Raw genomic sequence first — 13,310 nt, forward strand, 5'->3', positions numbered from 1 at the left:
AATGTCTTTAGTTTTCATTGTACAGATCCTTCACTTCCTTTGTTTAGTTTATTCCTAGGTATTAAATACTTTTTTTTGCTGCATTAATAAATGTGATTGATTTCTTTCTCATCAATGATGTTGTTTGCATATAGGAATGCAATTGATTTTTGTAAAATTATTTTTTAACCTATCATTTTACAGTACTGATTTATTGTTTCTAATAGTTTTTTTTTTATTTAGCAGAATACTTAGGATTTTCTATATATGTCATTTGCAAATAGTTATAATTTTACCTATTCTTTCCCAATTTGGATTGCTTTTTATCTTTCTCTGGCCAAATTGCTCTACTAAGACTTCCACTATGTTAAATGGTAGTGGTGAAAGTGAACTTCTTTGTCTTATACAAGGAAGCTTTCAATTTCTCATAATTTAGTATGGCGTTAGCTGTGCGTCTGTCATATATTACCCTTTCATGTTTAGGTAATTTCCTGCTATCCTCATTCCTTCTATCCAATGCTTTATTTGCATCTACTGTCATCATAGTATGAGTTTTTAACCTTCCTTTTGTTGATGTGGTGGATTACCTTCCAATATTTTGATCAATTTTTGAATGTTGATCCATTTTTGCATCCATGGATTAAATCTCACTAGGTCATGAAATATAAATCTTTTAATGTATTGCTGAATTTGGTTTGCTAAGATATCACTGAGTATCTTTGCATCTATGTTCATCAGGAATATTGTTTTGTAGGTTCTCTGTGTGTGTGTGTGATGTCTTTGTCTGCTTTTGTTATCAGAGCAGTGTTGGCTTCATAATAGGTGTTTGTAAGCATTCCCTTTTCCTCAGTTCTTTGGAAGAGCTTGAGAAGGATAAATATTAGGCCTTGTTTGAAGGTGTGATAAAACTCATTAGTGAAAGCATCTGGTCCTGGGATTTTCCTCTAAAGGTAGCATGTAGTGCTTCCCAGGTAAGACTCTGGCCTTGAAATTACATTTTATGTAGGTGTCTGAATGACTCTAAGTCATTATTTCCCCTTCTAGTTCTTACTTTGTAGTATCCATCAAATGATTGTTACAGTTATTAAATAAGATAACATATATAAAATGTTTAGCGTAATGTCAGGCATTTAATTATTCATTTACATGTTAATTACTAGCATTGTTGTTAGAATTGTTTTTTGCATGTCAGTCTAATGAGCATGAGTCTGATTTTCTAGGATATACTATTTAGTAAGTACAGTAATATGGAAGATGACAATAGCTGGACAACCTAAGTGGCAGTTGTAATCTCTAAGTGATAGCAGCAAGAAGGGAAAGCCAAAAAAAAAACAAAACAAAAAAACAAAAAAACCACCAGAGGATTAACCCCCTCCTCTCCAAACTGTAAAAAAAATACTAGGTATTTTTTATTATGCTTTACATTTTGCAAATCATTCATTTGATTCATACAACATTGATGTGATGTAGGGAGGGCATGATTCCTATTTGATTGGAGAATTTAATGCCTTCTCTGAAATCATAGCTAGGTCAAAAATAGCAAAGAGAATGACAGTGCTATCTAGTACAACAGCTACTAGCAATGCGCTGCTACTTAAAATTGAATAGTCAGGTCTTCAGCAGTCCAGTCCATCAAGTGCTGTCTAGTTATGTGTGGCTCATGGCACTCATGTTGGAAACATATTGTAGACTATTCTCATTACCACAGAATATTTTATTGGATAGTGCTGTTCTACAGAAATGAGAGCATCAAGTCATACTATGTCTGGTGTCCATGATAGTAAACTGGACTCTCAGAAAAAATAGGGAAGAGAAAAATATTAGAAATATTTCTATGAACAAAACTTTAAGATATATACTGTAAAGTTAAAATTGTCTTGCATTAGACTTTAGTAAGCAGCATCAGAATTATGCCTGTAATCCCCCAAAATGTCTAATATTAAAGTGCTTTATACACTGGATCTACAGATACTTATTGAGTTGTTCTGTTTGATCATCCATCCATTTCAGAAAAAACTGTCACTATAAGAGAATTCTTCCTGAAGCAAGTAAGTGGAATGACATAAAAATGTAAGTAGTAACCTTTGTTTCAATTTCAAGACAGTTTACAATTGTACATTTAAAAAATTATTCAATACACATATAAAACCCTTTTATATTCAAGTATCTTTTTCTTGCAGAAAGGAGGTTGTAAATAAATGTAATCAAGATGGATACCAGTTAAACAATAAACATTTCAATATATGACTTAACAAGGATATCTCCAAGGTCTGATTTTTTTAATGGTTTGTAATGTATCTAGTAAATTATAAGTCAGACTCAACTTTTGGTTTACTTTCTCAGAGAAACCTTAAGAAAAAACTATTTGAAGTGTAAAAACTAACAATAAATGCTCAGTATTATTTTGAAGCAGTAAAACATGCTTGAAAGTTTCAGAAGTTCGTTTTTAAAGGATGACAAACACTTCACTACCTAAGAATCTTCAGCCTTGCATAGCAGGAGGCTACTGTCAAATTCAAGGTACATGAACAAAGATGGAGGCAATTTCATTTTTTAAATTGATTTTGAAAGTCCTAATGATATATGTACATTTCATGAAAATATGAGCCTTAGTATAATGTTCTGTTCACTTTAGACAGATGGAACTCAATTTATGTTCTACATGATTGTACCCCAGAATTTCAGACTTAAGATGTTTGTCATATAGTTAATCTATTACTTTATGAGGGATACTAAATCTTGGTCTCCTGGATTTGGATAGATGGATGGCAAATTTATGATGACACTTGTCTATAAGTGACAAGTGCTGCCAAAGCAGAAAACCATTATTTTCTTCTATTCAACAGCACAAGGTCCTGTAGTTAGAGACGGAAAGGGGTAAAGAGGCAGTTTCAAAGACCTTGCAGGCTAATCAATGGAGTCCTGCCAGAGTCAGTGAAAACGAGTTGTCATTTGGAAAACGTGTCCTATTTTGTAAGAAGACATAAAAACAATAAAACTCACAGAAGACCCCATAAAAATGATGAGGCGAGGGTCCATTTATATCCTAAGCAGAAAAACTCTGATAAAATTGAAAATGCCCTAATATAAGGCAACAAGGTGACTATAAAAAGCTGACCATAAACAGCTTTCCAGACAAATCATACAGATCGATTAGTTAATAATGGCTCTAGATTCACATCTGAGGAATTGCCACCATGCAAAAGTGCAATGCACTAGCAATTAAAATGAGCTATTTTGGATGGAATACTTTTTCCTCTTTCCTTCCTTCTTATGTCTTTTTCTGAGATGGTCATCTCATAGTCTCTATGATGGGTATGGGGATAAACAAAACAATCTCCCTGCCCCCAGTGGGAATCTTTTAAACTGAATGAGTCAAAAAATGCTATTGCAAATGTGGACAGTGTTCAGGACAATTCAACTATATTCCCTTTAAGGGACAGTTCAAGGCTTTGGTCATGGTGGTGATGCAGTTGCCAGTGTTAGTCTCCATTTTGAGTGAAGAGATTTGGCTCTGGACAGGAAATGTCCACAATTGTCAAGCTGTATGTAACTTTGAAAACATTTGTCATTTACTTGAAACGAGAGTATTTGTTCAAAATTTGTCCTTTAAAAGATCTATAACTTGTATAGTTTTGTGCTATTATAATTAAATTCTACAGATAATAACAGTACTAGATTGGGAGCTCTATGAGGGTGAGAAAAATTATCTTTGTGTTCATTGCTGCATCCCAGTATCTGGCAAAATATGCAGATATACTGTAATATTTAGTATAGATAATAAACACTGTTGAGTGAAAAATGGATATTAAATTTGTTGCATGAACTAATAAAAAAATATACTAATTTCAGCCATACTTATAACAGAGTTGTTGAGAAGGCTATTCAAAAACATATATGTGACTGGATTTTGTAAACTGAATAAATTTAAATGTTCCTGTGGTTATATTTCAAGCAGAGCATGCTGGTTCTATCATTTTTTGTTCTTAATTGCATTTATAAATATATCTATAGCATTTTGAATCATTCCATCTGCTTTCATCTGTTTAGACAGCAACTGATTAAAGGTTGTTTAGCTCTAAATAGCTTTAGATACTATGAACTAGAAATATATTTTCCCCATCTTGACATCAAATTAATTTAAAAAAATCTCATGCTGAAGACTAGAATATGGAGCATTAAGTGATTATCACAATATTTTACCATTAGGTGATTATCATAATATTTTACCATTAAGCTGAATATCACAAGATCTTACGATTTTCAAGAAATAAGGTTTTTGGAAGGTTCTGTAAATTTTGAACCTGTCACAAAAGAGCATTCAATTTGATGTATGGAAAATATTATCACAGGGAAGTTTACTATCATATGGCATTATGGCATTTAAACTCCAGGGAGAAATTTGGGGACAGTGTCTGGTCAATGGGTTCTAGCCATCTTCCTGAAGCTGCCTAATGCTTGCTGTGTTTTGACCTCAATTCTCCCTAAGTACATTTCTCTTCCCTCCTACCATGTTTTGAACTCCCACTGAGGCATCATTAAAAGTTTGAATAGGTCCTACGAGACCTTAAAACCATTACTTTGGATTTTACAGTTAATTCTACCCCAACTTCTAAGAAGTTAATGGGACAGCTATTCTCACTTAACTGTCTTTAATGAAACATGCTTAATTTTTTTCAATCATGTGGTTAGAACTTCTCATAATAAATGAAATTCCTGCTAGTGTGATTTAAAGTCATTTTGTTTACTAAACTGAGAGAATGAAAAAAGCTTGCTATTATACCCTGAAAATTTATATCTGATAACTCCATATATATAATTTATACCTGAAAACTTACATGTGATAGCTCCATATTATAACAAATCTCTTTGTATTGCACAGATCTGGATATAACATGAGCCAAATTTATGGCTCCAAGTGTAACATGTAAGAAAGAAAAAAAACTTGTTCCAAATACCAAATGATCAGATAAGAAGACTTTTCTAGTTCTTTTTTTAAAAAAGATATTTTTATTTATTTATGCATAGAAGAATTGGGGTGTAGGCCAGAGGTGGGTGGGGGGATGAGAGGATTCACCAGAGACGGAGTGGGAAGTAGAACAGGCAGATCTACTGAGATACATTGCTAAGGGAAGCAGCGGGTAAGACAGAAGGGGTCTGCTGCGCCATGGGGGTCAGCTCCCTGACTGGGGATCAAACTCATGCAGAAGTGGCTGGCAATTGGGCCTCCCTGGTGGTGCAGGCGGTTGAGCGCTGCGCTGTGAAGCTGTCCGCAGCCTCTGCAGTGCGGGTTCGATACCGGCTGGCTGGCAAGGATCCCACACGGCGTGGCAGGCCTTTCCTGTCGTGCCCGCTGCTCCCCTCAGCAGTGTATTTCTGCTCCCCGCTCTGTCTCTGGTGAATCCTCTCACCCTCCCACGCCTCTGGCCTATACCCCAGCTCTGGTATAAAAATAAATAAATCTTTAAAAAAAAAAAAAAAGAAGTGGCTGGCAATATCTCGATAGTGCCGATTTTAACCCCTGTGCCATCAGGGAGGCCCTAAGTTCTTAGAAGATTTTTAGGCTATTTCTTAAAAGAAATAATCTGTACTCTTGAAGAGCAGAGAAAGATTATCTGTGGACCCCATGATCCTTGTCAAATTCTCTACAATCACACACGACACTAGTCTGATGTTCAATGAATTCCAGGGGTGACTCTCCCAGAAGTTCTCTTCTTAACATCTGGCTATTTCCTCTCTCTCAGGATTTGCACCCATTAAACAAATTCTCTGAGGCTAAGTTATTGATGCTAAAACATGAGTGTGGAAATTGAATTGAATGCTGTGAACGTCTGGACATTTAAAATCTGGTAGCTGAGACATCAACTGTAATAACTAACATTTCACTTTTCATTCAAGTGTCTAAGAATCACATAGAAACAGACAAAGCCCACTTGACAGAAGCTCTTCATTCAGAAGAAAAAAGACCAAAGCTCAGGAATTTCAGGCTCATAAGAATTGCCAGTCAACCATGACTTCTCACTGTGACTGTTACTCTAATGTCTGTTTGACTCCTTAGAGGAAATGTTGTCTAAAATAAGACATTTCAGGGCCTCCCCAGTGGCACAGCGGTTGAGCACTGGGTTGCAAAGCTGCCCGCAGCGTCTGCAGCGCCGGTTCAATCCCCGGCCTCCAGCCGAGGGTCCCACATGGCGCACAGACCTCTCCTGCCACCCGCTGTTCCCCTCAGCAGTGTATTTCATCAGTCTGCCTGTTCTGCTCTCCGCTCTGGCTCTGGTGAATTCTCTCACCCTCCCGTGCTTCTGACTGTACCCAGTGCTTGTATAAATAAATAAATCTTTAAAAAATTAAAATAAAATAAGACATTTCAGTCAATTAAATTCCAGAGGTACCATATCTCTGCCCTCCACCTTCCTCTCCACATCCCACCTAGATCATTTATGAAGGAGTGGTTTTTCATGTCTTCTGTTCTCCTAATACAGAGCTTTAAATGAAATAATAATCTATTACTCATAAAGACTCTGATTCTGATAAAATTGTGGGAGCTTTTTAAGGATTTAGAAATAGGTGGTTAACAATAGGCTATGAATTACATTATTTAGACCAGATCTCCCATCTGGACAAATCTTCTAATTTTCCAACTTGAAAATTCTACAAAACATATGTGGGAATTCTTGTTGAGAAACTGACATATCAATTGAAGGTGACAAAAGAACATATATCTATTTAGCAAATGCAGCCCACTTTATCCTTAAATAGTACTATCTTTCAACAGCTTTGGTACTGCTTTTGTGGATATAATAGGACAATTAAAATACTTTAGTATTTATTTATATGAAGTGAGAAGTTATAAAAAAGCAATTTGAGTGATCCAGCCAATGGTTTACCAAATAATTCATAGAGATTTTTGAATAAGGAAACATGGAAAATGAGGTAACCCCAAATTACTGATAGGTTTTGTTACTTCTAATCCAAGTCTGGACAGTGAAATGGTGAGTGAGGTCAATACTGTTGAACCTCAGGTACTTAGCTACAGGGACAGGGAAGTGGCAAAGAAAGGATGAAGGGTTAAAGACCTGCATGTAGTTACTAAAGAAGAGATTTGACTGAGGCATTATTCCTCATTTCCACTTTTATCCTTTAGGGTTCCTCTAGATCTCAGTTTCCTTTCTGAGTTTATACCACTGCTACACTTGACTCTGCTGTGTTCTGACTGCTCACTAGGCAAACACACCTGCTTAGGCAATCTCTTTCACTGAGCTTTCTCTAGCAGTGGAGAGTCAGAATAAAAGCCTTGATGAGTTAAACTTTCATTTTAATATATGCTCATTGGGTGTAGGTATAAGCATGCTGTGTTTGTGACTTAGGCATCTTTATTTGCATTTCTATTTTTATACTGCTCTTTCCTGGGGTTTATCTCCTAATCTTTGACTCCCCTCCCCACCTCTGCCACCTTTTCCTTTTCTTCCACGCCTTTGTTTCTCCATTTAATTAAAATATTGATTCTATTCTTTTTTTTTGGTGGGACCCTCGCCGGCGGCCTGGGAACGAATTGGCCTGCAGAGGCTGCCAGCAGCCTCACAGCCCAGTGCTCAACCTCTGCGCCACCAGGGGAGGTCCTGAGGAGCATTGAGCACACATACAGTGATGTTGGAACAATTTCAGGAACTACCAATTGTACTATTAGCTGAAGTTATAAAATAAGCTGAAAGAATGGACTGATACCAATCTCCACTGTTTTATCATTTTGCTTATGACCAGTTATGTGAATAAAGAATATAATTCAGGTAACGAAACATTTGACAGAGTATTGTTTCACAGAGAAAATAGCCTGTAAAAAATTAAACCAGGAACTCAGGAGATGATGGATCCTGTTTCTCCAAACACCTTCAGCAAATAATTGCCACAATGTGGAGCTCCCTTCTGTTTGCTATTTTATAAACCAAAATATAGCATTTGACCTTAATATCTCATGGATATGGGTTAAATATTAGATAACAGAACAGAGACTTTCTGTCAGAAAGACACAGAAAAACATAGAAAGTCTTTGTTCTCTCGAAAGGAAGAAGGGTGATACAATACTCCAATATTTATTATCTGTTCATCAGATAACATGATTCTATCACATCTTCCATAGTCTCTTTGCCTAAGCTTTTCTGAGTCTTCCCCTTAAATAAAGGGATTGCTCTTCTCCAAAGACCCTGGAGGGCCTTTCCTTATACAAAGGAAAGTATGTTTACATCTCCTACTCAAATTCTACACCAAAATGGATAGTGGGAAAGAGTGAGAATTTTGTGTACATGTTTCCAACAACAGAGGTCATTAGAGAGAGTCAAACATAAGTGAAAGGATGTATTATTTTAGTCTCCTTTAGTGGACACTGCTCCTAAATTAGTCACTGAAACAAGATGACTTATCTCTCTTATGCCCTGAATGGTAGATGTGTATGTGTTAAAATCTGTTCAACATCACTTTCATGATATACATGCTAGAAAAATGAATTTTTTCTCTTTCCACTGAATCATTTAGTATGAGCCTATAAGGAAATACTGTAAATTCATGGAGATGATGAAACTGATGAAATACAAAGTCTTCTTAAGAGATACCTCCTTTAGAAGCCCAATTCCATCTATATAAAGTTCTTCTGTTAGTCAATTCATAATTTCTATAAATATTTCCCTTAAAATTTTTGGCTATTTGTAATTCTAAGGGGAATTCTATGAAGATCTCAAAAAATCAAAATATTTTATTATTGAACTCATCACCAGGTTGCTTTAAAAATGCTTCGCATTTAAGTAACTTCACCTTTTAGATCCTTCACTCCCCTTTGTAGGGGTAAGAGAATAAAAACAATTCATCAGTAAACAAGTTTAATAGTTCCTTCACTAAAAAAGTTTATAGTAAAAAACAAACATAAGATGAATAAAGGAAAAATAAAGCCAGTATTTTAGATCCATTTCTTGATTTTTGGAATCTGAACACAATATAGCCTCTACTTATTTTCATGCATAAATACTTATTATCTCTAGCTACATTTACACACACACACACACACACACACACACACATATATACTTAAATGTATATATTTAACAACATGGGATGGTAACGGATCAAATGCTTAGATACCATGCAAACATACAACCCTTGCTGTGAAGGAAACATATTAATATTATAAAAACAAATCATGGAAAGTCACATGCAGCAGCTGAGGAGAGGAGAATGGGGTGGGGCAGAGGACGAGGAACAGCACAAAGAATGCAAAGAACAAAAAGTGTCATTGACCTGATTTGTCAGAGCTGTTGCCTGTGATTGGAGTGATGGAGCAGCTGGGATTAGCCTTTGCGCTGTCCTTGGAAGAAACCATTTTGGGTTTATTTTTCGTTGCCTCTAGTGCTTTGACCTTCTTGGCATGTTTACTTCCTTTGTAGTGGGCCTCGGCCTGGCTCTACAAAGGAGAACAAATCAGGCTCATTTTTTGCTACTTACAAACACAATGGATGATCATGCAGGAAAAAAATACACCCAATCATAGGCACCACAGACATTTACAACTCAGCACTCAACTATGCTTCTGGCATTTAATGAAGTGATAGACCAGTATCTAAGGAAGTTTTTGCATACGGAAACCTTCCACACAACACAGAAGACTCGATGTCTTTAAAAACCGGACACCGTCTAAGTGGATGACAGGGCCAGGGAAAAACTGTGACAAAGGCAAGCTTTGCCATCAGTGTCTTCCCAGCATGGCCTGTTAGGGTTACTTTTAAAACATTTGGCCAGCAGCAAGTTGCTTTGTGTGTTCTACCCAGGCATGTCTTTCTACAACAATTCCAAATTGTTTCCCTTCAGCTAAAAAGAGCAACTGATGTGACAAAGCAACTTGCTAGTGAGTGGAAATGGATCTACACTTTGGAGTCACCTACATGCACTTCATGCATCATTTTGATGAGTCCAGGTCAGCCATAATGTAAACTAAAAAGGAGGTCAAAACTCTCCTTGCTTCTGCTCTCAGAAGTGACTGTGAAGTCAAAATAGTGTTACATTCACTTATCCACAAAGCAAAGGTAAAACTATAATTTTAATACTAGATCAAAAGGAAGAAAAGAGATCAAGATAAGAGACTATTTAAGATTTTCAAGACAAAAACAAATTACGGCAAAAGAAGAAAACAGCCAATTTACTAATATTTGGGAAATTCCCCTCTGCTTAAAGAGAAAGGATTTTGGTTTTTGGCATCTCCTAATGCATATTTAGCAAAAGAATCTAAGTATATTCATTTTAATTTTATTTTGATTAGACCCTGTGAGTATAAACATGCATTTGGTAAAAAAAAAAAAAAAGGAGTAAAACATGTATTATTTAGCATATTAGCATAGATATAAAGGTGAAATGGATGATAAACTTATCATGTAAAACAAGTTATTAGAGGACTTCCAAAGTAATAACTTTTTTTTTTTTTATTTAAAGAGCAGGTTTATTAGGGAAAGGGAAAGGGACAGGTTTGCTGAGAGAGGCCTGCATGGTTGCAGGCGGGTGGCCTTGAGGAGAGCGGCCTCCACTGAGGGAGGTCAATGAAAAGAAGACCCGGCATGATACAGGTCACGGGCAGGCAGGAGGCTGCTGCCCTGCAGAGGGAGAGAGAGTTGGTGAAAAGAAGCACCTGCATAGTCACAGGTGGGCAGTGGGAGTGCTGCCAAAAACTTTTTTATATCAGTTTTCCTTATGTATCCATGTATTTGAAATGATCATACTAATGTTTCTATCTGTTTTTCCCAGCAAGCAGAGTACAGATGGGGTGTGTGTGTGTGTAAGGAGGGAGAGAAAAGTGAAATTGGACAGGAGTTATCAGGTTTTAATTCTGTATTTCACCTGAAGATTTTCAGCATATAACTCTGATCACCCAAGAGCTATAGCCTTGAACTGATAGTCACACTCCCTAACTTCCTGAATATTTTTTCATAAATATCTTTTTAGGTCATTAGGGACTTCTCATTGCACTTAGTTGGCTTTCTCAAGGACTTCTCATTTTGTTCTTTGTCAAGCTAAAAAAAACAACATACAACAACATACAATTACAAGGGAGGAGAAGAGTATAACACTACTTTAAGGACTTGAGTTATTACTAACTAAGAAAGAAAGAAAAATCCAGTTACTGTAGTAGGGTAGATATAAATATATCTAAGAAAGAAAGCATAAACCTGATAATTTAAAAATTGATATTGTGAAGTAATAATAGCAACGAATATTATTGAACCTGTGCCAAATACAGTTCTAAACACATTAAATGTATTAGCTCATTTGTTGCTTATAATACCCTGTGAGGTAGGTATTACTATGAGTGAGTAGTTTACCAACAGAAAACCAGATGCAGAGAATTTACATAACTTATGAAAAGTCACACAGGTAGGTGTAGAAGTCATTCTGTAGATCTGAAAATGTTTATATGTATACCCCTATTTAACTAACAGCCTACACATGATACACACATGTATTTATACTGTCAACATTTTATTAGAAATGGAAAATTACAAAGAAAGCACAATTCTTTTAACGACTCAGTGAAAGTTTTTATTTTAGCAGAAGTTTCTATTAGTAGGGAATATCTACTTAATTCATGGGAAATATACTAACATAATACTGTAGGCCAGATCCCTCTAGAGCATAGCTAAGAAAGAACCACTTTTTAGGTATAAAACAATTTCTACAAGTTATGAGGAGACCTACTAATAAACCATCCTTCCAAGTATACTGAACAGTGCAATGTTGCTTTAGAAAACTTCCTAGAACGAGATAAGCGTAGTGTCATTTTCTCATTACTATTCCCTGGCATCACTGTAGAAAGTAACAGCATCAATTAACACTTGGTACAAAGATCTAGCTAAATGACACCTCACTGGTTGCCAAGATGGAAAGAACTCTCCATAACCACAATACACTTTCCTTTTGAGTTCTGAGGCATGGAAAGAAGTACAAGAAGGGTTCTTAGCTTCTGCTGACTTCTGTTTGGGAAAAAATCGTGAAATTAAGACAGCAGGACTTACATTTGGTATCTTTCTAATTCTCTTTTGGTATTCTTGGTAGTAATGCTTTGCTATCCTCAGTACTGTATCTGAGGCAGTGTCTACAGCTTCTAAACACTGGGCATATCTTCAAATGAAACTGAGATACTGTTAAACAGAACAAGATTAACCTAGTGATTTATTATTATCTAGAAATTACCTTAATTGAGGAGTGAAAAAAATAAGACAAGAGCCAGAAAACACATGAGCTGGGGAACACACTCAAGTCCAATTAACGATGGCTTTTGTATCACTTCTAAGAGATTTCGTTGACCAAACAGGCTCACATTCTATTCCAATGAATAATCAACAGATACAAATTTGTCTAGTGCTAATGACTTGCTCTCTGCTTCCTGCCAAATATTTTTGTGCCCCAAACTGGCAGTGACCAAAGGAATCTCTTGACAAGAATTGCCAGAATAAAAGAGTTACCTTACCTAAAGAACCATACTAATCTCCACTCAAGCATTCATTCATATCTAGGTACTTTTCTGAGAGTTCACTCCAATAGTTACATGCCCACCTACTGGCAGAGGAACAGTTTTGACAGGAAATGGCAAGTTGAAGTTTTTTCTTCTATTCATGTCCATCTTTGTTATTAAAGGTCTTCATTTTCCCAGATTCTCTACATTTCTCATGAACCCACTGCTCCAAACAAAAGAAAGTAAAGACTGAAATAATACACTGTACTAAAAATAAAAACATAATTAATGGGAAATTATAAAATTCACTGTGCTTCTATTTCTGGTTTTTATCCTATTTCTATTTTGGACTTCAGAGAGGTGGCTAGCATCTTAGAAAATGACGTTGAATTGTGTTTGTGTTGTACAGAATGAGGAGTCCATGCACAAACTCACAAAGTAGCTGGGGAAAGGCAATGCACTCTCTCCAAAGTACTCAACTACTTATTTACCAAGAGAAGCAATCTTTTTGCATTTTAAAAAGTAATTGGAACTGTTCCCTTAATTAAAGAAAGTACATCATTAAAATTACTGGCATCTGTTTTTCTTCCCAAGACTTTAGATTTCAGTGTGATATGGGAAACAGGTCAGTTAGTTTTCAGAAAAACTCTTTACACTGAAATGCCAAATAAAACAGATGTCAAATGAACTACCATAAAAACAGATTAACAAGGGGAAGCTCTGATTATTCCACAAGGAATTATTTACCAGTTGTCATGTGCTACATATTATGAAAGATTAAAAACAAAGACCCTTCATATAAGAATGGTGGTGGGAAGATAAGACAATTCAATAGTAATCCAGAGTG

General features: G+C 36.0%; 1 protein-coding gene across 10 annotated transcripts in view; it reads right to left on the minus strand.

The window, feature by feature from the left end:
* Nucleotides 1–13,310, minus strand: part of ZNF385B (zinc finger protein 385B) — a 366,436-nt gene that overhangs the window by 23,070 nt on the left and 330,056 nt on the right. For all 10 annotated transcript variants that reach the window (XM_054699900.1, XM_054699901.1, XM_054699899.1 and 7 more), the window contains one exon: nucleotides 9,265–9,427. In XM_054699900.1, the coding sequence (XP_054555875.1) occupies nucleotides 9,265–9,427 (163 nt within the window). The remainder of the gene's footprint in view (nucleotides 1–9,264; nucleotides 9,428–13,310) is intronic.

Source organism: Talpa occidentalis, unplaced genomic scaffold (genome assembly GCF_014898055.3).
Source record: "Talpa occidentalis isolate TD23 unplaced genomic scaffold, MPIMG_talOcc4v2.1 talOcc4.3, whole genome shotgun sequence".
In the NCBI taxonomy this organism is placed as follows: domain Eukaryota; kingdom Metazoa; phylum Chordata; class Mammalia; order Eulipotyphla; family Talpidae; genus Talpa; species Talpa occidentalis.